The 24,596-nt window shown below is 45.0% G+C and overlaps 1 protein-coding gene and 1 long non-coding RNA gene across 7 annotated transcripts; one reads left to right on the top strand and one right to left on the bottom strand.

Moving 5' to 3' along the window:
* The first annotated feature begins 648 nt into the window (after nt 1–648).
* On the top strand, nt 649–10,144 carry LOC308463718. The gene is made up of 2 exons (XR_013979713.1): nt 649–960; nt 6,089–10,144. It is a non-coding gene; the product is annotated as an uncharacterized lncRNA (long non-coding RNA).
* SRSF1 (serine and arginine rich splicing factor 1) lies at nt 9,664–22,983 on the bottom strand. Of its 6 annotated transcripts, XR_013979710.1 has the most exons (6): nt 21,470–22,943; nt 17,261–17,445; nt 16,593–16,765; nt 14,438–16,321; nt 13,949–14,206; nt 9,664–10,489 (listed from the first exon to the last, which is right to left on the bottom strand). XR_013979710.1 is itself a non-coding variant. In XM_080982297.1 (4 exons), the coding sequence occupies exons 1-4, from the start codon at nt 21,661–21,663 to the stop codon at nt 15,677–15,679; spliced, it is 591 nt and encodes a 196-aa protein (XP_080838423.1). In that variant the 5' UTR covers nt 21,664–22,983; the 3' UTR covers nt 14,274–15,676. The 6 variants fall into 6 exon arrangements, 2 of the variants coding, with proteins under 2 accessions (XP_080838423.1, XP_080838422.1); XR_013979711.1 differs by lacking the exon at nt 13,949–14,206; XR_013979709.1 differs by lacking the exons at nt 9,664–10,489; nt 13,949–14,206 and having other exon boundaries at nt 14,274–14,775; nt 15,596–15,715; nt 21,470–22,981.
* Between the last annotated feature and the right edge of the window lie 1,613 nt (nt 22,984–24,596).

The raw sequence follows: 24,596 nt of genomic DNA, 5'->3' as shown, positions 1-24,596 counted from the left end.
GTCTCCCCTGAATATATCAGAGCCTGGGTAGGTTTGTGTGGAAGAATCCAGCCCTTCAGAGAGCCTGGGCCTAAGCTGTATCTGTATGTGGAATCTGTGGCTCCAGATGGACAATTGCCAGGGGTGATGGGAGCCTAACAATAAATTGAGGGCTGCAGGTTCTCCATCCCTGGTACGCAGAATGCCAAGGAAGTGATAGCAGATCCTCCAAGTGTCCCTATTTTCTAAGGACAGTCCTGGATTTACAGAAGCCATCCCGGTTTTTGATCTGATCCCAGAATGTCCCACTTTTCCTTAGGATGCCCCTATTTTTATCTGAGAAATGTTGGAGGCTATGGAGTTATGTGACCCCCCCCCCAAGCCGAGGAGATAAGTAACTATACAACCTTTAGAAGACATCTGAAGGCAGCCCTGTATAGGGAAGTTAATATTTAATGTTTTATTATGTTTTCATATATGTTGGAAGCTGCCCAGAGTGTTTGGGGCAACCTGGTCAGATGGGTGGGGTATAAATAACACTGTTGTTGTTGTTGTTGTTGTTGTTGTTGTTGAATAGGATGTCCCTATTTTCATTGTAATGTTGGAGGGCATGTGATAGGGGGCATGAGGGTGGTCTGGGTCAGGGTCTGGCTAAGAGTTCCTCTAGCTGGCAATGTTCTCCTTCCGCATTCCAAGTCCTCACCCGAAGACAAAGCTAATGACTTGAGTAAACACCACACTAGGGCACTCCAACTTGAAAAGCAAAGCAAAGTGGCTTGAAATATGCAGGCAGCAACGGTCAGTCATGGAATCAAAGAGCTGTAGAGTTAGAAGGGATCTCCAAGAGTCATCAATCCAAGCCTCTGCGATGCAGGAATTGCAGCCCTGACCAACCTGGGACCAGTTTACCCGTGAGACCACGTCACCCAATCTATATACCCTCTTCCACCACTTCGATCTGCGGAACTGGCACTTTTAGAGGTATCAATAACTATTCCACAACTCCCTGCCTGTCAATATCAGACAGGCACCTTCAATGGACTCTTTTCGGCACCTGCCAAAAACATTTTTGTTTAGACAAGCCTACCCAGACATCTAGACGGCTGATTAGGTTATTGCCGGTTTTAATTGTTTGGATGTTGTTTTTGCTGATACTAATATTGTTTTATTCTTTTGGCAAACCACATTAAAAAAAAAAACTATCAAGTGGTATATAAATTTAGGAAATAAAGCCTAAAGCACAGCAGCATGCTTTTTAAAAGCATAATAAAATAAAATGATGCGTTACGGTTACATGATTGAGCCCTGTGGGTCTGCTTCCTGCTACAGATCTTTGTCACCTGCTGCTCTTGATGGCCCTTAAAATCTGAATTTGTGCGATGTCTTTGGTGTTCGTTGTGCCTGTATGTGTTTGCGCGCAAAAAAAATAGTATTACAAAAGTAAAAAAAAGTAATTACAAATAAGGACGGATAGCAAAGCGACCGCCCATTCGGTTTTGCTTTTCTGCGGAAGGAACCTCGCGAAGCGAAGTGGGAAGATGGCTGAAATATTTCCCCGGCGAAGGAGGCCCCTGGAGTCCAAGAGGACAAAGGCAGAGATTCACGGGCACATCAAAGGCGGGGGAAAGCTTAGAGGGATGTCTAGAATTCCGCTGGAAACAAGAAACTCTCCTCGCAGCAGCTGCCAGACAATGGGGGCTGGCTCTCTCTCAGCAGTTGCAGGCTGCCCCAATCCCACGAAAACCAGGGGGAAGCATGAAAGACTCTCGAGGCAGTCCATAAAAACTGCCTGCTTAAAAAACCCTCCTGCCTCTTTCATTAGACACAGGCAGGCCAGCTGCACGGGCCCATGCCAGGCTTGCTGTCGAGGACAGGGCCTCGTCTGCAGGACAGGGGAACGCAGGAAGCTCCCTTTGGCTGAGTCAGGCCATGAGGTCCATCTAGCTGTCGGCCTCTCTGCACAGAAATCCTTCTGAATACCAGATGCTGGAAGCCACGGGAGGAGAGATGAACTCAGCTCCTGATTTCCAGTTTCCTAGATCCATTTAACTGGCTGCTCAGTGGATCAGATGCTGGACTAGACGGGCCTCTCTTTACGTTCGGGTTGCCATATTTCAGAAAAAAATCCTGACACCCGCAAAGTTGTTGTTGAGCTTTTTTGAGAGCAAACCCAAATGGCTGAGCTTTTTTTGGGAAACCTCCCCTCAAAATAGTGAATGTTTTTGGAGCCATTGCCTCTGTTTTTTCCATCCATCCATCTAGGTTTTCCCTGACATTTTGCCACTTCGGCAAAAAACCCCGACGCCATTTTTACACCCAGAAACCAAGACATTTCCTGATGTACAGCAAGCCTACTTTATGTTCTTACTTCATACTAACTTTTTGGGTATGATGACCCACAAACCCAAATTTACTTGGCCCCATTGGTTTATCGTCTCCCGAATTTTGGACTTCAGGTCTTTAGCTATCACCAATTTAATGCATTTTAACTGCACGTTTGCCTGTTTGATAAACATTAACTTGAGGCGTGCAAGTAAATGTGATAAAGCCTGCAATCCGATTCCACAAGGTTCACGCAGGTCCCGATCCACAGGCTGGGAAACACTGGTCTACGCTGACTAGAAGCTGCTCTCTGGGTTTTTATGCAAGGAGTGTTTTCCCAGCCCTACCTGGAGATGCCAAAGATTCCACCTGCGACCTTCTGGAAGCAAGGCAGGCACTCTGCCATTGAGCTACAGCTGTTCTCCTAAAAACAAAACATGGTTCTAGTCCTCATGAGTCTGAATTAAAGGGCTGATTTAATTATGAACATAGGAAGCTGCCTTGGTTATAGATCCTGGGTCCATATGGCTGAGTCTTGTCCACAATGACTGGCAGTGGCTCTCTAGGGGTTCAAGAAGGGAGCCTTAGACAGCCCTAGATGGAGATGCTGAGGTTGAACCTGAGACCTTCTACATGCAAAGCAGCTGCTCCAACACGGAGCTATGTGGCCTTTCCTCGCCACTGCACTTTGCTTCACAGCGAAAGAAGATAGTGGGTGCTGGCAGACAGGGACCACTAACAGGGCAAAAATGAGGGAGGTCTACTCTTAGGGGAACCCAGAGACTTGCTTAGCTAATTAGGCAAACAAGGCCAAAAATAAAGCCTGAGCACGCTCAGTAACCACAGCTGGTTGAGTGTCAGCTGGGAGATAATGGCAAACCAGGGCAATGCTTGAACACAGGAGAGGGGAAGACCTGTGGCTGTCCAGATGTTGTTAGACTCCAACTCCCATCAGCTCCAGTCAGCATGGCCAATGGAACAGAGATGATGGGAGTTGTAGTCTAGCGATATCTGGAGGGGCACAGCTTCTCTGCCCTGTGTATAGTGCAATGCTTGAAACCCTGATCGGCAGCATTCCAGTTTAGGTGGTTTCATAGAATCATAGAGCTAGAGGAGATCCCGCGGGTAATCCAGTCCAACTCCCTGAAATGCAGGAATCTTGCCCACAGCTGTCCCTGGGCGGGCTTGAACCAGCATCCTTCTGGTTAACAGCCAGAAGCACTGACCCATTGTTCCCCAAGGTGACAACACATTCCTGCTGTAGTTATAGTACAGCACACATAGCAGCACCGTGCTATGCTTGTTTACTCCTGAGTAAGCTCCATGCTCCCAAATAGCCATGCTTTAAGAATGCAACTTTATTTTAGACAGCAGCTGTTCATCTTATTTGTGGCATCGCACATTTCCATGTCCTTTTCTAACTTTTTACCTTCCAGGAACATTCTCTGCCATGTCTGCCAAAGAAACCCAGGGATGGTATCACAGAGCTTATACCCTTTTGACATGGCCACAGGTGTGGTCTATTGGGCTCTTCTGTCACTGTAAAGGTAATGGTAAAGGGACCCCTGACCATTAGGTCCAGTCGTGACCGACTCTGGGGTTGCAGTGCTTATCTTGCTTTATTGGCCGAGGGAGCCGGCTTACAGCTTCCGGGTCATGTGGCCAGCATGACTAAACCGCTTCTGGCGAACCAGAGCAGCGCACAGAAACGCTGGTTACCTTCCCGCCGGAGCGGTACCTATTTATCTACTTGCACTTGACATGCCTTTGAACTGCTAAGTTGGCAGGAGCAGGGACCGAGCAACGGGAGCTCACCCCGTTGTGGGGATTCGAACCGCCGACCTTCTGATCGGCAAGTCCTAGGCTCTGTGGTTTAACCCACAGCACCACCCGCGTCCCTCTTCTGTTACTGTATTTGAACTGAAAGCGTGCCATAGAATGTCCCACCCATGGTAGTAGACTATGAGATGTTGCAACAACAGGAAGAGGGCTATCGACTTTATTCCTCACTTGTGGGTCTTCCAGAGACATCTGATTTGCCACTGTAGGAAACTAGATGCTGGACCTTTTGCCCGATCCAGCAGGTTCCTCCTCAATGCGCTTTCAGTGACGCTCGCCCTCCGGTGATTAGCATTCTGTAAGTTTCCAAAGAACTCTGATGTGCAGGAGAATGTGGTTATTGGAAACACTCTGCCCCTTCGCCTTCACTTTCTTGGTTAAGTTCACAAAGGACTTGCATGACCTGGAGAACTTTATCCCTGTCTTTCATCTATTAACTTGTGCTTTACATGTGTTGAAGCAGTCAAACAGATGGCACGATGCATGTGATCAGGCAGAGGGAAGACCATCGCAAACCCAAACGGCATTTTCAGTTTCTCCCACTAGATGGCTTCAGCAAGCCATGGTTTTTTGGGAAGCGATTTTACAGCCTCCCTCCTAAGTGGCTTTAGCAATAGGAAGATGATATACGTGACCAACATCTTAACGAGGCGCACACTTGACTCTTCCGCCATCCGACAGTAACCCTAGGAAATGGATCCTTTCCTATTTGAACCAGCAAAGATGTAGTCCATGGGTAGGCAAACTAAGGCCTGGGGGCTGGATCCGGCCCATGGATGGTCTGGGAATCAGCGTGTTTACGAGTAGAATGTGTCATTTTATTTAAAATGCATCTCTGGGTTATTTGTGGGGCAAAGGAATTCGTTCATCCCCCCCCCCAAAAAAAATAGTCTGGCCCCCCACAAGGTCTGAGGGACAGTTGACCGGCTCCCTGCTGAAAAAGTTTGCTGACCCCTGTAGTCAGAGTGAATTTGGGACAGATTAGGTTTCTTTCTGCACAGTTCCTACTTCCTTGCATCTAGTCAAGAAAACAACACTCCTCTAGTATAGCAATCCAACACTTTGTTCTTGTTGCTGCTTAATGTTAAATAAAACCACTTTAAATCTGGGTACAAATGAGAAGCAACATCTGGATGCCTGCTCCAATCATGTACAAAAGAGCGGCTGGGGTGTACATGTCTGATTTTAAAAGCAAAAGGCATGAGGAATGCCAAAATCATGCCTGGAGATTATTTTCCTTTAAACTGGACCCCAGCCTGAGCAATGAGCAGAGAATGTAGCTTAGGAGCAGAGCACATGCATTGCAGGGGGGTCCTGGAAACCTCCAGGTTAAAATGTGCCTGAAAGAGCTGTGGCAGCACCAGACTTAGGGCAGTGTGGGTGGATGCCCTGCACAGGGTGCCGAGCTGAGATGCAAAATAAAAAATAGCTACATTTATACAGGTACCTACTCAATTACAGACATCCCCTCATTTGCACATGTTCAATATGTGCACGACCACGCATATGTGTATTGCATCAAACCTGGAATTGACCCAATGGAATGTGGGTTAGAACGGGGTGTTTTCAGGTTTTTCCAACTGTGTTTCAAATATCTGTGATTTCACTTAAACACGCAGTGCTTTAAAATGTAACTCCTACATAAATTGGAAGCTGTCTGTATTGTGAAAATAAGAAATATGGGGGGAGGGGTGGCACCAAATTTTGTCCTTGCTCAAGGAGCCAGATTACCAAAATCGGAAGATACCTCTGCATGATGCCCTGGGAAACCACTGCCAGTAAGGACAATTGTGGAACCTTCAATGTGGGGTTCCCTAGGGCTCAATCCTATCCCGTAGGTTGTTTAACATCTACATGAAACCACTGGGTGGGGTTATCCAGAGGTTTGGAGTACATGGTCAGCAGTATGCTGATGACACTTGGCTCTATTTCTGCTTTACATCTGCAGGTGAGGCAATGGAAGCGCTGGACCAGTGTCTTGCCTTGGAAATGGGCTGGATGGGAGCCAACAAACTGAAACTCAATCCAGATAAGACTGAAGCCCCATTCCTGGATGGTTCCCTAGACTGGATGGGAGGCAGATTGCCTGCTCTTGATGGGGTTACACTTCCTCTGAAGGAGCAGGTTCGTAGCTTGCAGGTACTCCTGGATCCTTTGCTGTTGCTCAAAGCTCAGGCGGCCTCAGTGGCCTGGAGTGCCTTTCATTAGCTTCGGCTGGTGGCCCAGCTGCGCCCCTTTCTGGACAGGGATAGCCTAACTTTTGTTGTCTATGCTCTGGTAACCTCAAGGTTAGATTACTGCAGTGCATTATACGTAGGGCTGCCTCTGAAGATGGTTTGGAAACTTCAGCTAGTGCAGAATTCAGTGGCCAGGTTGCTCACCGGAGCAAGACAGTTTGAGCCTATCACACCGATCCTGGTCCAACCGCATTGGATACCAATTAGCTTCCGCGTCCAATTCAAAGTGCTGGTTTTGACTTATAAAGCCTTAAACAGCTCCGGACTGCAATACCTCAAGGACCACCTCTTTTCATATGAACCGACCTGGACCCTGAGACCTTCTTCGTGTGTTTCCTCAAGAGGTCCCCCTCTGTGGAATGTTCTCCCCAGGAAAGTTCGCCTGGCACCCTCATTATACACCTTTAGGTGCCAGTCAAAAATGTTTCTTTTTAACCAGGTCTTTGGTTGATTTGATTGACATCCTATGCCCTTTTAAAATGTGGGCGGGATTTTTGGGTGGGGGTTATTGGGTTGTTTTATTTTGATTATGTCTTTCGTGGTTTTTTATTTTGATTTTATTCTGTGAAACGCCCTGAGACCTGCTGGTGCAGGGTGGTATATAAATTCAATCAATCAATCAATTAATCAAAATAATAAATAGTAATAATAATTGTGAATTAGTTCTGTTCCTAATAACAGGCAGCCTGTAGTCAAGAGAGGACTGGAAGGGGCTTACTTTTAACGACGGAGGGAACATTTCTCTGTCGTTAGAAAGCATCCTTGCCTGAAACTCTGGAAAGTTGTTTCCAGTTCTAGGCAAGAGCCAATTCTGCTGTGTGCCTCTGCAAGAGCAAGTGAGCGATCCAATCCCCTGTGCGCCACTGAGGGTTCTCTCTCTCTCCAGAATTCCATGAATCTAGAGAAAGAAATGGGAGAGCCACCGACTGTTCTGAGAGGCAGCAGTCTGCCTCTTCTGTGGGTACACAGATTTCCAATATTTATTTCGTGCCGTCCACCTCCAGTGCTCCCCGCAGCACATTCAGCAGGCAGGGATGATGGCACATCGCCACATTGCAGCCCGAGATGCAACGGGATTCCAATCTGCATGCTCTGGGAGTGCCTGAAGAGTTCTTGGAAAGAAAAAGGGCCTGTTTGAAAAGGGCCTACCATTGTCGGAATCAAGCACTATGTGCAGGCCGCTCCAATAGAAAGCAGGCATTTGCTCAGAAATTTAAAAGCATAAACAGAGTGACTTATGAAGGGACAATGGTGGGTGGGTGGGGAAATGGCCCTGACAGACCTTAAAAGAAAAAACAAGAAAAAACCAGGATGGAATCTAAAGAGCAGTTGTTTTAATTCACAGCACATTCCTAAGTTGGAAGCAGAGGTAGAAGAGTAAGAATGCAAGCAAATGTGGACTTGTTTTTAAAACTTGCTTTTTCTAAGACCCAAAAGCAACTTCCACTGAAACCCACACAAAATATATGCATCTTAGCATGCATGTGTGCACACATGCACAAGGCTTGGTCCAGGTTTTGAAGGAACCCACAGAAATGCCCTCCTTGCTACATCAATGTGCCCCGGTCTTTTCTTAGAATGCAAGCAAGAGGTAGCAGCAAGTTAGTGGAGCAGTTTTAAAATTCGCAACAATGCCTTGAGCAATGGTATGCTGGTTCTTAGGGGGAAATTTACCAGATCACTGTTTAAAGGACAGCTCAGGGGAAGCATCAGTCTTGAACCTGCTGGGGAGGGAGTCCTGGAACCTGCCTGGGGAGGCAGAGTAGTCTTGTCTGCTTTCCAGCAGACAGCGGTACAATCATTGTCTTACCTTCTGGCTCATGTTCCAAGATAACCATGCCAAAATGCAGCTGCACCATACTTCTTTGCAATTGGAAAGTATCATCTTGTCTACACCACTTTAAAGTGGTGCCTCCCCAGAAACTTCCCTGCAAGTAGGAAGGCTAGCACATCAGGGATAAAGGTTGTGGCTCAGCTTGCTCTGCTGCGAAAGCAGGTTATCTGCAGTATTTTCGTAGGTTCATACAATACTCCCAATGTTGAACCAGTCCTCAGCATAAAGAATAAAGCATTTTTAATGCATCTTTTGGGATAAAACAGCTCTAAAAAATGAAACAAAAACTTTTGGTTGTTTTTAATATGGACTTAAGAGCAAACACTTGTGAGAGTGAAGGACTTGCAGTAAGATGGGATTCATCCATCCCTAGCATGAACCCAGAGTTGCAGACGGACTGAAGGCCTAACAGAGAAACAGATCTTCAACTGGTTTGTTGTAAACAATAATGAAAGGCTTTCCAGGAAAAGCGGGTACTGTGGCTTTTGAGACATTTGCACAAGTCTAGCATAACTTGTTGACTCTAACAAACCGCCCTTAAAAAACACACCTCTTGTTCCGAAAGTGGTTTCCATATATGCCGTTGAAGACCCATCGAGGAACGTTTGCTTGGGGCGCAAGAAACTGGTTGTGATGTTAGGGGCAGGGGCGCAGCTCAGTGACAACCATCTGCTTTGCAGAGACACCCCTGCTTCAGTTGCCAGTATCTCTAAATAAGATGGGGAGAGAAGCCTGCCTTCAATCTTGGCGAGCCAAACAATACTGAGCTACATGGACCATTGGTCTGACCTCGGTGTAAGGTGGTTTTCTGCAGTCAAGGGTTCTTTGGATCTTTGAAACAGAATTCAAGGGTGCAAGCAGTGTTACAGAACATCGCACACTTTTCAGAACTAAGGTCAGGTGTCCCTGCATTGCACTCAGTTCCTCAGCAGTGCAGCTATTAAATTGACATGGAGCCCATACGTTAAGCAAGAACCAAGGGGGAGGGGGTGTAATTTATCCAGTAAACACGTGCAGAAGTCACTAGGAATTAAGCCATTGCTCATTTTTGCAGGAGTCATGGCTTGCAAAGAGTGAAAAAGGATTGCCAGAAAGGGTGATTTAGCACCATGGGAATGTGAATGCGATCTCAAGAGTCCAATGGCACAGCTCATTAAGAGCCGTTTTAGAGCATTTTCCCAAGTCTTTGAATTGTGCAGCTTTTCAAAATATGTCGTTTTAGGGCCCCAATGATTTTTACTTAATTCAGTTGCTGTACTATTTTCAACGGACTAGTTCCAAAACTAAATGACCACAGCTGGGGAAGAGGAAGTATTTGGTCCTTGTTTGTGACATGATGAAATTCTGGTGCATGGCACTGTCCTTTATGAAATGCTTTAAATACAATTATTTAGGACCTCCAATACATAGGCCTCATGACCTAGAGTTGCAAAGGAAATCAAGAGCCACAAGTATGGTAGTAATGGAAGTAAATTCAACTTTTATAAATGCTTCAGATCACAAGATTTATGAGTTGCGAGGGCATAGAAAACAAGAACTGGACATGGATTTTAGGAGTCCTGGGTTCAAGTCCTGTCTCTGCCAAATTCTGTATGTGACCTCTGACCAAGGATTTGTATTCAGTAGGTTTAGCAGTATGCTGAACTTCCCTTCCCTTACTTGAGGGAAGTAAGAGTGTGTGCATGTCTGGAATGGTGGATATGCTTAACAACTTGCACACTGTCAGGCAAGGAGCACAAGGTTGTGACTAGTTGAGTCTGAGTACATTGCAGTGCCTGGGTGCTCAGAGATCTGGTGTTGCTTATGTAGTTTGTATGCTGCTTACTGGCTACAGAGATGGCTCTTGAACAAAAATGCCAGCAGCCATTGGCAATTTGAGGTCTCTATGAAAATGTTAATGCCAACTACATTTGAAAATCAAAAAAGGCCAATCTGCACCCACCCCATTTTGAGAGGAATCGCATCCAGCAGGGTTCAACAGTCCTCAGTCGCTGCAATGCCTAAATGCCCTCTTCCCCTTTGGTGGATATGGACTCCAGGAAATACAATGGCAGTGATGCTGAAGGAATTCTATGCTAAAGCTTGCCAGGCCGTGATCCAACAAACAAAAACGGGTCTCCTCCTCTCCAGTGTACTGCTGAACTGTTCTGCAAGGGCCTGAAAACATTCAAGGAGGAAAAGGGTTGTCTTTTGGATAGGCAAGCCTCTAGGAATCCTCTCCTGGCTCCAAGTTCAAATCATCCACCAGCAGGGCTCCAAGTCTGCATGCCTCAGTCATCTGTTAACAGAAACGATATGCAAACTAATTGCAGCCAGAGAGTTCATGTTTCATTTCCTGGTTTTATCGATTTATTTTTTTTCTACATTTTTATGAGCAGCAAGCAGAAAACAGAATCAAAGAGATTACCAAAAAGCAGCACACATTTTTAAAAGTAAGAGGGCAATCCTGGAGTCCATTTAACTCTAGCACGCACAATTTTATTCTCTGAACTAAAAAAAGGGGCAGATCATACACTAACATTTAATGCACTTAAAAAGCTAATGTAACCATGTTGGTTCGTAAAAACCAGTGCAGCCATACCTTTATTGGGACCTATGAAAATGTGGCAGAAGCGAAGCTTTTGAGCTCTCCTGACGAAGAGTCTTGGACATCTTGAAAGCTTGTCACATTTTTGCAGGTCCCAATAAAAAGCATTGCTCAACCGTGGATTCTCAAGTTTCATGCTGGGGTGGGGGGACGACACCTGTGGCCCTCCAGATGTTGGACTTCAGATCCCACCAGCCCCAGCTGGCATGGGTCAGGGAAGGGAGTTGCAGCCATGCAACATCTGGAGGGTCACAGGTCTTCTCCACCTCGCAAACTTCTTTACAAGCCTGTTAAAACCTCCCCACTGCACCCTTCCCACACTTTGCCACTTTCCAACTGCAGCAACCAAAGGATTACTTGCCCAACCCAGGTGCCAATCACATTGTTGATACTAGTCAAACCTCTGTCCCTCTTTCTCCTCTGATGCCCTCTAGAGCCCCAGCCTCCCAAATACTTGCACAGCTGTTAGTTGCAGCAGCCCTGGCTATAAGCTCTGCAGGCACTGGGTGGAGGCAGCTCAGAGACCAGGGGCGGCAGCAGTAGCTGCCTGGAGGATTCCCAAGGAGAGGGGAGAGAGGTGGCTAAGGGAGCATTGCACAAGGGAGGGTGTTTGAAAAAGCATGAGGCTGCCAGCTCGGCAGGCAAGGGGTGACATAACTGGGCTCCTGGGCCCCACAAGGGTGCCACAGAAAGAATGTAGTTGTTTAAGGGAGCCGTGGACTCAGAAAGGTTGAAAACCACTGGCTTATGGCCAAAGGTCTTCACAAGGATATTCTGTGGTCAGGATCTGGCAAATAATCTGACACTGCAACCCCCTGGTTCTACCAGATGCAATTATGCATATCACTGAGAGGTTCATCCACTGCAGCCATTGGAGTGGTATTATATACTCCTGTTTTTACTCTTTGAATTATTTATTATTTGTTTGTTTTACCATGAGGTTCCAGGGTGGATGAAAATTTTAAATACAATAATGCAAGTTCTGCTTGCATTAATAAGACTCTCTCTCCTACCCATGCTCACCCCAAAATCTGCTAGTCTCTCCAAGCCCCCTGGAGATTTTGAGGCTGAACAGGCTGCTCAGTGGAGGAAAAGTTAAGCTGCAAAAGCAGAACGGCAGCATTGGATTTAACTGAAAGGCGTTTCCTTTCCATCCTACGCAAATGATAATTCTGATCGCTACCTACTAATTACTGCTTCTGACAACTGGGCACTTTGTCACCCCACATGTGCAGACACATTCGTGTAAGAGATAAAAGTTTCTGGAGTGCAGGTGGGATTCAGGCAAGAGCTGAACTTTAAGTGTGCAGAATTGTATTTCTTAAACCAGGAATAACCAATAAGGTGCCCTTCAGCTGTGGGGATCCACTTCCCATCAGCCCCAGCTAACATGGTCAGAAGAAAGGGATAATGGAGTAGGCCAGCAACTTCTGGAAGGCTAGGAGCTCCCCATTCCTGTTTTACTTGGCTGCAAGTCCCCCAACTCCTAATCCCAACTACAAACATACATTCAGGAGCATTAACCTTTTTATTTATTTTTTGCTTCCAAGTAGTTTCTTGAGAAAAGTGTAGATTCTCTAGTAGTAAATCATGAGAAGTAGCTCCAATAATGGCTAAGAGAAGCCAGAGGCTTCCCCCTACCACAGTATCACTTTGTTTTCCACGAAGCAACTTGATCATATGCCAATTATTGAAGGATCATGTGCCAATTATTGAAGGCTATAATTTGCATTATTATGCAAGTGCCGTACTCTAGGGTGTTTGATCCAGCACCAGAAACCTTATGAGGCTGACAATCTTTTGCCGCAAGCTAAGACCCAGGTGTTTTATTATGCAAAGGCAAGTCACATGTTAATTACAGGTCTGGCTTTCTCCCCTGATGAATATTTACCTTTTTCCTTTGTCTTGTTTGTGCCTTTTTAGCCATTACTAAACAAGCGTAGACCTTTTATCATTAGAATCCTGTTTACCTCAGCAAGGCTCAAAGTCTCATCATGCAGCAGTTACCCAAGAAGCTATTTTCAGTTTACATTTCTGAGGAAGCTCACTGTTCCTCAGTCATTACAGTTCAAGAGGACTTTACTGGACTTTGAAAAAGCAGCTGTGATGCACAGGGCCTCCCCAGCACCAGTGAAGGCAAAAACCTAAGCACTACAAATAGGGCACTCCCCTCTCTACCTCTTCCTCAATAGCTGTGATGAAGGTGGAGATACTGATTGGCCCTGACCCAGTAAACTCTATGGCTAAGAGATCTGAACCCAGCCTTTCAGGATCCAATCTTCATCCAATGAGCTACACAATTAAACAGGGGTGAAGAACCACACAAAGGATCCAGTGTCATTCCAGGGCCCTTTGTGTTTGCCTGCTAAAAGGTAACTTTTAGCATTTCACGCATGGTCAAAGAACTTGTTTATACCCTCAGAACTCCCAAGAGACTGGTGCTTATTCTACCTTAAATGGCTTTATCACAATGTAGCCTATCGGATGATTTTGCCGGCACTATTCCTGCCACTCTAGTTAGTATGAACTAGCTGCAAGCACTACATCTTAAGGCACACAGCTTTATAGCAGCTGACGTAGCAAGTACTGGACAACAATAAGGACATCCTCATCACTTCCAGATTAGCAGGAACCAGAGATTGTGTGGTTCACATTGTAACACACTGGCTCTTCCTCACCTTACTTAAAAATGCACCCCCTACTCGTCAGCTAATCAGACATTTATAGCTGTTAGGTTGCAATACCTTAGTTTTTGAGCATGTGTGTGGAGCGATGGGTGCATCGCTTTACTTGCATACAGGATGTGTCAAGAGCGGTGAGAAGTACTGCCTAGCACAGGGGACGGGTGCTACAGCCCACCACATTTGGAACTAGACTTAATGGCCAGCAAAGTGCAGGGTTGACAGTGTTGAGCCTGGGAGACCAGGATCCATGAGGTGGCCTCAAGCAGATGCTGCCATTTATCTTTCAGGAAAGTACTTTCTTTGGATTAACTTTTAGCCCACAAGTGCGGCCCTTCAAGAGCTCTTAAGTAGGAAGGCAAGGCAATGGAACAGTGAGTCAGCCCACATTCCAAGGTCTATTTACACGAAACTAAAGCACTGGCTTGATAAACTTGTCTTGCCCAATACAGAAGTCAAATAGTCTTACCTTGTTATCCAAAATCTGCACTCACCAACAGTTGTGAGAGCCCTTGAACAATGTTTTCTATCCCACTATAGAGGAGCAGACTACATTGCTTGAACTCCAGCTGCATGACCATGTAGGATCCAGGATGCTCAACTTCCAAGAGGGGTCAAACTCAACCCTCTTCACGGCTCACCACTGTTCCCATGGGGTGACAGGGATCCAATGCAAATGAACAGGCCACAAATACCCATTCAGTTCCCAGGCCAAGGAGCTTAAAGGCTGAATTCATTCATCATGGCACAAGACAATGCAAGAGGGCATTATTTAATACAACAGAACCACCATGCACTTTTTTATAAAATTTTATTTTGTCAAAAGAAAAAAAGGCAATAGCCAATTGAAAACCTACTTAATCTTAAGACTCCAATTTCTTTGTCTTTAAATTTAGATAAATGACTTATTGGTTTAACGTTTTTAAACAAACCCCCCCTTTTCCCGTTTAACATTTACCATCTACTCGTGCTGAATCCTTCCAAGGAGAATGCTCCAGCGTACCTCTCCAGGTCCTTGCTTTGCTCCTTTTACCAAAAAATGAAAACTCCATCGTGCATCTTAAGGGCTCCAATCGTCAAAAATAGGAAAAATCTTTGGAATAGCCAATTGAGTTGAATAAAAATCCACACGAATGCGGTTTGGTTGGGGCAGGAATCCACTCCTATGTTCCTGGTAATTTGATCCCGCTCCATGAATCCTTGCAATTGATCCTCCCTATCCTATCCACATTATGATTTGAATCCAATGATCCAGCTCCAAGGATTGGGATCCAGTGAGCCCTCTCCAATCCAAACCTTTATAACCAGCAAAACCAAAAAAAAGGAGGCAAAAAGTTAGATACTGTAATGAAAAATAGGATTTAGGAGAATGATAAGTTATGTCTGCTATTGAATAATAAAGATTGGCATTCATAACTATCAATTCCCCAAGACAAGCTTTTGAATTGTGAAGCTTAGATTTCAGCAATGTTAATTATCTGGAGGAAACATTCTAGTATTTACACAGGGTGACTGATAATGCCAACATATCAATTCCTATATGGCGCTTTACAGGTTTGGTGGTTGAAAAAAGTTTTCTATGAAGTTGCAAATACTTGCTGCTAAAGCTATCCACCTACTGCATATCTAAACTAAAAGCTCATTATTGTACTATCTGGGAGGTAACAAATTTAATTGATGCAAGTCAACTCTCGACTTATCCTGAAGGGGAAGACGTGGATTTAAAAAGAATCCCCCATGTTTAAAAACCCCTCCTATAATTGCTTTCATTCTGTTACTTTTAAGATGAAACAGCAATGCTATATCAGTCACACAGAGGACATGCAGATTTTAGCAGTATTGAGGTTATACTTACAGGTTTGAAACAACCTGTACTTTACAGGTGCACTAATGGTTTGCACCTGTAATCAAATGATACATTGCAGTCACTCAGCATACGCCCCCCACCCCCAGAGACTGGAAGAGTTACATGGGTACATTTAGCATTCATTGCATCATGGAAGTTAGAAGATTACAGCTAACTAATGGAACAATGGAGGTGTTGTGTACTAGGCTAGTTTCAGTATAAGATCAATACTGCCAATTTAATCTGTGACAATAGCACTTGGAGTCATACCATTGCCTCCATTATTGATCTGATCCTCCTCAATCCTCCTTTTGACAATCCTAAAATGATTGACATGTGTTCCACAATCCTTTAATCCAAAGCATTCTTAATCCATCTCTTCAGATATGTCTACAGAAAGACACATGAAAAGGCAAGATAAAAATGTAAACTCCCCCAGAAGAGACAAGTTAAACCACAATTTCCCCCCAACATTCCCAGCTTGTAGAAACCATAGTTGAACAAAGACATTTTATACAGCAATACCATATTGGAAGAGAATATGGGCAAACTACCTAACTAGAGAGAACCCTGCCTAGGACATGGTAAAATACATTTCATCAAAGACATGAGGGAATGTTGATGTTAAGGAGCAAATACTCACTAGGGATATTATACAAGAATGCAATTCAACACTTTAGCCAATTTTGAGTAAAACAGCTTGAATATTTTTTTTAAAAAAAGAAAGACTGTACTGAGTAAAGGAAAACTGCGTACAACATGGAGGGGTTTTCTACAAAAAGGAGCACCATTAAAGATCATTTATGTACGGGAACGTGATCTGCTGTGACGGGGAGAGTAGCGTGGAGATCCTCTGCTTCTTCTCGGGGAATAACTGCGACTTCTGCTGTTGCTTCGGCTACGGCTTCTGCTACGACTACGGCTGCGAGAGCGAGATCTTCCGTAACTTGGACTTCTTGGGCCATCAACTTTAACACGGATGTAGGCAGTTTCTCCCTATCAAATAGACACAACTTTCGATTGAAAGGTCTACGCTTTTGAGCTGTCTTTGCAGGCATGCTGACAGACTGAAGGTCTTTTTACAAGAACCAAGAGGAGTTTCATCACATCTCCCTGCATACCATTCTTAACACGGGATGTCCCAACATGTTTTCAGTATTTGTTAACGCTGCAAATAGAGACTGTGCCTCCTTACCTTCCATCCTATTGCATCCAATTGTAACCCTGTGCATCCAATTCTGGTCAAAACATTAAATGGAAAACCTACCTCATGAGATCTAAACTTAGTGTTATCCAGTTTTCGTACTGCGTAGGTCATATCTTCTTTCCGTACAAACTCCACGACACCAGTTCCGTCTCGGAAAACATCAGCATAACATACATCACCTGCTTCACGCATGTGATCCTTTAAATCCTGCCAGCTTCCACTGGGAGGTAGTCCTGAACAAGAGACAGTTATTTTCAGTTAAATGCTATTCAGCAGAGATTGATGCCATCAGACCTTCATATACTCAAGAAAGAACTGTCTTTAGAGGGTCACAAGTAGAAATTCAATTTTTCCAGCAAGCTGCATGTTAACAATACGTTTAAGTACATACATCCAGGTTTCAGGATTTTTGGAAAGTACAAAGGCTTATTGTTTTGTTTTAAAAAGGCAATAGAAGCAGGAAGCTCTATAAGGCACTAGGGCCCCAAATAACCATTGCAAGCTTGCTTTTGATTTTTTTTTAACAAGACCAAACAACCACTTTAAAAAAAGAAAATGAAAACTAAGCTTTGCAGCATGCCAAATTCTCAGAACTCACTTATATACCTGCCCAAAGTTGCAAGCAGAAATACATTTGATACATGCATATGTGTATTATCTTCTTCCTAGATGATCAAGCTGTACTTGAACAAAGAAAGCTGCTTTTCCCAAGTGCACAAATGACTTACCTGATACGATCACTCTGTACTCTGATCGCCTGGATGGGGGTCCATATCTGCCCCTTGGGGCCCCACCACCTCCACCGCCTCCTCCTCCCCTGCCAGTGCCCCGTCCACTTCGAGGAAACTCCACTCGTAGACGATACCCATCATAATCATATCCATCCCGTCCATAGACTGCATCCTCCGCATCCCTGCAAAAATGGAAGAGAACCACACTGAAGATAGACCAAAGGTTCCTGAGAGTTGGCAGCGCATTGTGCGTTTGTTACTGGGCAGCATGTCACTGCCCCTCCCTTGTTAAGTAAATGACACTAGAAGTACAGGTCACTATCCTATATAGGCTTGCAGTTGCAAGGGGAGAAACCAACAGTCCTGAGTGACAAAACTTTTCACCTGAGCACAAGTTAGGTTGGAATGGTGTAGCACTAGATCAGTGTTTCCCAAACTTTTGCCTCCAGCTGTTTGGACCACAACTCCCATCATCCCTAGCTACCAGGACCAGTGGTCTGGGATGATGGGAGTTGTAGGCCAAAAACAGATGGAGCCCCAAGTTTGGAAAACCCTGAGCTAGAACTGGGAAACAAGTAACAGAGCTGTACCCTGTGTCATGTCAAGAATGGAATTTGACCCACTGGTGAGGGTTTGAGAAGGAAAAGCAAAGCAAAGGTAGGTGGAACGAGGAAGCTACTCATACAAGGGATCCCAGCCTAAACACACAGTGGTATATAGACAGCTAGAGGGAAAGGCTGGATAAAATCAAAATCAAGCAAGTGCCTGAGTTTATGCATTGTGGAGCCTTTTATATTTGCATGTGCTATGCCAATGCATGAAGGAACCAGACCACCACAATAGAACAGGAACTAAAACCTTGTTAATTACTTAAAAGAATGTTACTTTTATGTAAAACAAAGACATGATTTTAAGTCATTAACAAGATTTTAGTAACATGTACTGAGCTGTATCCCAACTAAATCACTGTGAACTTTTCCTTCCTTCCCTCCCTGCCCCCTTCTCTGGCACAGTCCCAAATCTGTTCTGAATCATTAGGGGAAGCCACAGAGCAGATGGGAGAGCTTGTGGGGTGAGAAAATGGGAGGGGAGGTTTGTCCATAATGATTTAGTTGAATACTAGCCACTACTTTTATAAGAAAACTACTTGCCATATATGCATGTTCTTGTTAAAAAACCAGAACGAACAGTACAAAAAATAATAAATGAACTTTTAAAGTTCTGCAGCACTATGTACACTTACAAGTTAGTAAACTGCACTCCACAGTCCTACATACACAGAATGAACCGAAAGAATTCTGAGCTGACCACTAGACTTCAAGTGAGGTGTTTACAGAGACTGCTTATAGTTGAAGTAGCACCTCAGGAAGATGGTCACTCTAATCCTCTCTTCAGTGTTAATAATTCAATTTGTAGTATGAAATGCTAGTTTGGAATTATTCTACTGCATTGTGCACAACTTGTAGATCAGCTCTGTCTGTCTTAAGATTCTGCTGTATAGCCATGTTGGGATGTGTGTACAAAAGCCTTGAGTTGTGGGATTCCATGTAGAAAAATCAATAAAACTGTAAAAAGTTCTGAGTCTCAAGAGAGAGGCAGTAAATGATGTCTGCCTACACCAGTACCCAGGGCTTGCACCACTCTTGGGGAATTTCCAGGTCCCTCCCCTAAATTTTTATTCATAAGAAAAATATTTTACCCTTTTACACATAGAGATGAACAGGAAAGCATGCAAATGGTTTTTTTTTTTACCAAACTGCTCACAAATATGTAATATGTTGTAATCTTCTATGCATTCAAAAGCATTGGGACAATTGATAAAAACAGGAGAAAACAGAGGCAATGAAGAACAGCCCCACAAATTCTGAAAAGTTGTGAAAGTGGAAATTTCCACAGGCATAGTTTCTCCCAAATAAAATCTCATTTTATACACAAAAAGTTGCAGTATGGAGGTTCTGTCTGCCCTTGAGACATAAGAAGCAATACAAAATTAATTTTAAAAATGGGTGGGTCCTACTTTTAAGTTGTAGTTTGTGTCTTTAGCAAAAACCTACTCTGCATTTCAGCAGAAGCTTCTAAGGTGGCTAGCAATAAAGTTTAAGAATAATTGTGATGACATTTGGCTGTAAGCCAATACAAGCTTTGGTAACATTGTTTTAAAAAGAGCAATTAATTAACACAATGCTACACATACACAGTGAAGCATGAAATTTCATCCACTAAAAGCCTGGGAGTTAAACATGAATTTTGGGGCAAAAAGGCTTGAAGACAACTGGCTTAGGAAAACATGCTTCCAAGCAAGCACTCACAGGATCATTCCATTTTTATTTCATTTAATACCTGCAACCCACCTTCCTTTCCTGAAGCAACAAACAAGAAAATAAACAACAGTGTCAAATCCTATGAATGCATAGTAAAGATTTATATGGGACTGCATATTACTACATTTTAATTCCTCCTTATCTTCAAGGCTGTCTGAGCATTGTACAACAACCCTGTGAGGCAGGTCAGGCTGAGTAATAGTAAAAAAAGCTGATAGTGATAGCTCAGTGGGCTTCATGGGGTTGTGTGGGGGTATAAATCATTTATCCTTTACAACCACCCTGCAAGGTACATCAAGCTGACAGCATGTGACTAGCTCAAGGATCTTGGGAGCCAGTCACAGTATATCAGCATAGCCTCCTAGCAGGGCTACTACAAGGAAATGATTCAACCTTTAAAGCATATGAAGTGGCCTTTGGCACTCTCATTTTCTCTGCCTAACCTATCTAACAGGGTTGGTGCAAGAACTGACAAAGAGGTATGGGTTTTGGATTGGTTAGATATGCAGAGCACTTATGAAGGCCAGGATAAATTATCTAGTAGTAGTAAAGAAGTTTTCTAAGTACAGCTCTGCTAGCTATAAACACACTCTCTCCCCATCACCCAAAGCCTTAGGGTCCTTGGGCCAGTGTGTTTATCTCAGCCTGACCTACCCCACAGGATTGTTGTGAAGACAAAAAGAAAGATATATAAAAACCTTTGAATTTGTTAGTTGTCCAGAGACTGATTGAGCTATGAAAGTAGGGGGGAAAGAAACAACCACCACCACAGGCTGCAACTTTAACTTCACTTACCTGGAGGTAAGCCCTACTGAATTCAACTGTTACTTACTTTCTGAAAAGTAATGATTTAGGATCCTGTTTTTAAACAAGTACACAAAATTGGCTATGCCCAATTTTAGTCCTACTTAAAGAGTAGACCTACTGGTTTGTATCCTCAGAGTGGATCCATTGAAAATAAGGGTCACAACTTGTTTATTTAAAAGCATTTAAAATCCGTTCAATATTTCAAAAAACTCTAAGTGGTGTGTACCCCATAAACAATGCATCATTAAAACGTTAAACAAAACACAGCCTAACACAAATAAAACAGCTGTATTAAAAACATACATATAAAAAGCATGTAAAACAGAAATCCCAAGGATTCAAACATGTAAAGAAACAGAGCCCAATCTTATGGACTCATGCTTCCAGGTTTCAATTCTATTTTTGAATAAAAGTGTGATACAACCCAATGGTTCTAATTGGCCGCCTGCCTCCCAGTCCTCCTCAAGCAGACTATTGAAATCAGTGGCCTTTACGCTGGATTTTTATAAAACATTGGGGAAATCGCTTTGCCCCCCCCCCCCACTTAAAAATAATCACCACCTAGCCAAAAACCACGTAGAAAAATGTGCGCCTTGTAGGAAAAACCCGCACCGGAGTGCTCATCCGTTTCCACGGCGCATTTCCAACTGCGGGTGGCACCCAACGCCCAGCCCTACTCTCGAGTTGGCCCGCTGAAGCTAACGGGCGCAAATAACTTGGGCCCGCGGGATATAACCCAGCGCGGCTGTTTTTCTTTACATGACGTCGAGATTCCTTCGCCCCGAGCGTGCAACACGAGGCAGAAGCGGCGTGTTAAGAGGAACGTGCGCACGAGGCAGGATTCGCGCTAAGGAAGCCGTTCCGAGTTGCGGCTGCGGGCGGCATGCAAGCACCGAAAGAGCCAAATCCTCCCCCCCCCCCAGTCAACGATGGCAGCCGAAGTCGGGCCCATGGATTTCGTGGGGCCTACTCTCGAGTGCAACCCGCGGCGGGTTCCTGAAGACGGATCTCTTCAGCCGACACTCTCCCTCCCCTCCTCCTTCCGCCCCCGAAGCAGCCCCTCGCCCGCCCTTCCCACCTGGGGTCCTCGAACTCGACGAAGGCGAACGGCGGGCCCCCGCGGCGGTTCTTGAGGTCGATGTCCCGGATGGCGCCGTACTTGTAGAAGACGTCCTCGATGTCCTTGGTGCGGATGTCCGGCGGCAGGTTCCCCACGTAGATGCGGCAGTCGTTGTTCCCGGCCGGGCCGCGGATCACGCCGCCACCAGACATAGCGAGGTCGGCAATGGTTGCGGTTGGGTGGTGGGCGCGTGTGAGGGGAGAAAAATGGAAGACGGAGCCGACGAGGAGGCCCGAGAGCGGGTGGGAAAAGGGCAGGTGGAGATTTATAGGGGCATATATTTTAAAAAGGAGCTGAGGTAAAATTGTTTTTTAAAAAAAGAGAGAAGGGAGGAAAAGGCGGGAGAGGAAAAGCAAGGAAGGTGGCGGCGGCGGCGTTAGTCGTGGCGGCAGCAGCGGTAGTAGCAGCAGCGAGGCGCCTCCTCCTCTTTTCGTTCCCACTCTTTGCAGCCGCCACAAAATGGCGCCCGCCTCACGCGGCCCTACCTGCCCTGCGCAAGGATCCTCCCGCGCCGCCTCGACGTCACACTCTGCTCGCTGGGAGGCGGGCCGTGGAGACACTCACGTTTATGCTTGCCGTTCGCTACATCCGCCTTCGACGGGCGCATGCGCCGAACCTAATTCCCCCCCCTTTCGAGTAAGGGGAAAAAAGTAGTCCCGACTTATTTCTGTTGGGAGGCTACGAGGAGAGGTTGGCGCACGTTTGTTTTAAAGAGGCGGTGAGGGAAAAGCGGGACGACTTGTTATTTTTTAAGCCGTGCGGAGCGAAGGCGCTTCCGTTAGCCCTCAAGCGGTGCGGACCGTTAAAAGCACTTGCGAAGAAGATCCGGAGGAAGATGAGCTTCCCCCACAATGCAACACGCGTGAGAGGGCCTTGGCGCCAAGGAAAGGAATAGTCCCACAATGCCGAGCGGTTGGCCAATGGGGCGTGAGGGCAGAGGAGAATAGACGGCAAACAAAAAACCCGCCCCAGTAGACCTAACAGGAAAACTGTTAGATGTAAGACTAAGGGCAGGTGCATCCATTACCATAGTCCCCGCCCCGTCCCTTTCATGTAGACCTGGATATTGAAGTAGTACACCACACGTGTAACGTGTGAATGAGATAAACCAGTGTTCAAATGGCCATTTATCAGTGGCACTGCGAGTGCTCCAGTTGGAGAACATAGGCGCCATAGGCTTTGAAGAAGCACGAACGCAGGACGAAAGGGAGAAACGTGCTAAGAGGAAGGCACGTTTGGCAAACCCTCACCGTGATCAACTCCTGCCTGGAAACCTATGTCCCCATTGTGGAAGGACCTGCGGATCCAGAATTGACCTCCGCAGTCACTTAATGGACACACCGTTAAGACCATATTCATGGAAGACAATCTTACTCAGCTAGGAGGGATCTCCGAAGAAGAGAAGATCAGTGGCACAAGTTGTTGCAAATAGATTATCGCTTCCTCGTGCTGCAGGGGTTTTGTGACTAACCCCGAGTTTTCAGCCTTTTATTATTTATTTATTAAATTTGTATATCGCCCTATACCTGCAGTTTTCAGGGTGGTTCACAACATGAAACTACAATATAAAAAACACAGTGTGGTGCCCTGCAGATGTTTCGGACTCGCATCAGCTGCTGGCATAGCCAATGGTCAGGGATGTGAGTTGTTGTGTAAAACATCTGGCAGCAACAGGTTAGGGGAGCCTATTTATTTTATTTATTTCTCACATTTATATACCACCTTTTCCTCCAAGGAATTCAAGGTGGTGTACATGGTTCTCCCCTCCCTGTTTTATCCTGAGAATTAGGTTAAGCTGAGAGCAGTGACTGGCCCAAAGTCACCCACTGAGCTTGGGAGGGGAGGTTATATATTATTTATTATTATTATTATTATTATTTACATATTATGTATTTTGTATTCCTATTTTGTATTTTTCTGTTGTGAAGGTATATTTATTTATTATTTTGAATAGCTATATCCTGCCTTTAAATTAAATTACTCTCAAGGCAGCTTGCAAGCAGGTGGTAATACTGCATAGATCATTTGTAAGCACACAGTTTATGGTTGATGGAAGGGTCAGAGTATGGTTTCCCTTCTAATCTAGAGTCCCTTGACAAGAAACCTAAATTTCTGGTGTGCGTTTGAATCCTTCCTACAGAATAGTGACTGGAGGCACCGTTCATTGCTAGTAATGAGCCAGAGAGCTGCTCTGATGCTGATCTTAAAGCCCAGGTAGGTCCATACGGATGAAGGTGGTCCTTAAATCTCAGACAATGGAGGCTATAGGAACAGGAAGGAGTATAAAAAGGCATAAGTATCTGCAGGCTGTATGCAGAAGGCTCTGTCTGCTATATCAAGGACTCTTGCGCTAGTGGGTGGGTGAGTTTTAATGTTATGTAACAGATGAATCCCAATGCAGCACTTGCACCAGTAGAAACTTGGTGAGCAACAGGTTGCGCATCTATTATGGCACAAAGTTATCAGCAGCCTGCTTATTGCATTCTCTGTTGCACGTTGCAGTGTTCTGCTGGCACAAATTTTTTTGCTGGCGGAATAAGTTTACCACCTGGCGACTTCAACTGTGCTCAACATTGGGTTGTATCCAGCTAGGTTTTACTCAAAAGTAGACCCACTGAAATGAATGCACCTAAGTCAGGCATGTCGGCAACTTTCAATAGGTCTACTCTGAGTAGGACTAACATTGTTTTCCTGAGCGCCCGTGCATTCCTGTATTCTTTTGTTGTCCTTTAGCTCACCTTCGGTTTTCTCCTTCGTTCTGCCTCTTGTTTTTTGGTCCTAACTATGGGACTTTCTCCATGGCTCCTGGGTCACTACTACCCATGCCCCCACCCTGCCACCAGAAATTCTCAGCCAATTTCTCATCAGAGAAGTGAGGCTGCCAGCCAGCATTTAAAACTCCTTCAAGCACTTTTATTTCAGAGTGTCACTTAGCCATCTGTGGTTGATGAATCCTGCAAGTGAACGGTGCTGAGGAAATCAGAGCAGGCTTGCGGGCTGGAAACAGCACCACCAATCATTATGCCTGTGGTGTCAGTACTTTAACAGAGTGATCCTTCTGTCCCATATCTCAGGTTTATTCCTC

This window comes from Podarcis pityusensis (genome assembly GCF_964106645.2).
Source record: "Podarcis pityusensis genome assembly, chromosome: 15".
In the NCBI taxonomy this organism is placed as follows: domain Eukaryota; kingdom Metazoa; phylum Chordata; class Lepidosauria; order Squamata; family Lacertidae; genus Podarcis; species Podarcis pityusensis.
This window is presented reverse-complemented; position numbering and strand designations above follow the sequence as displayed.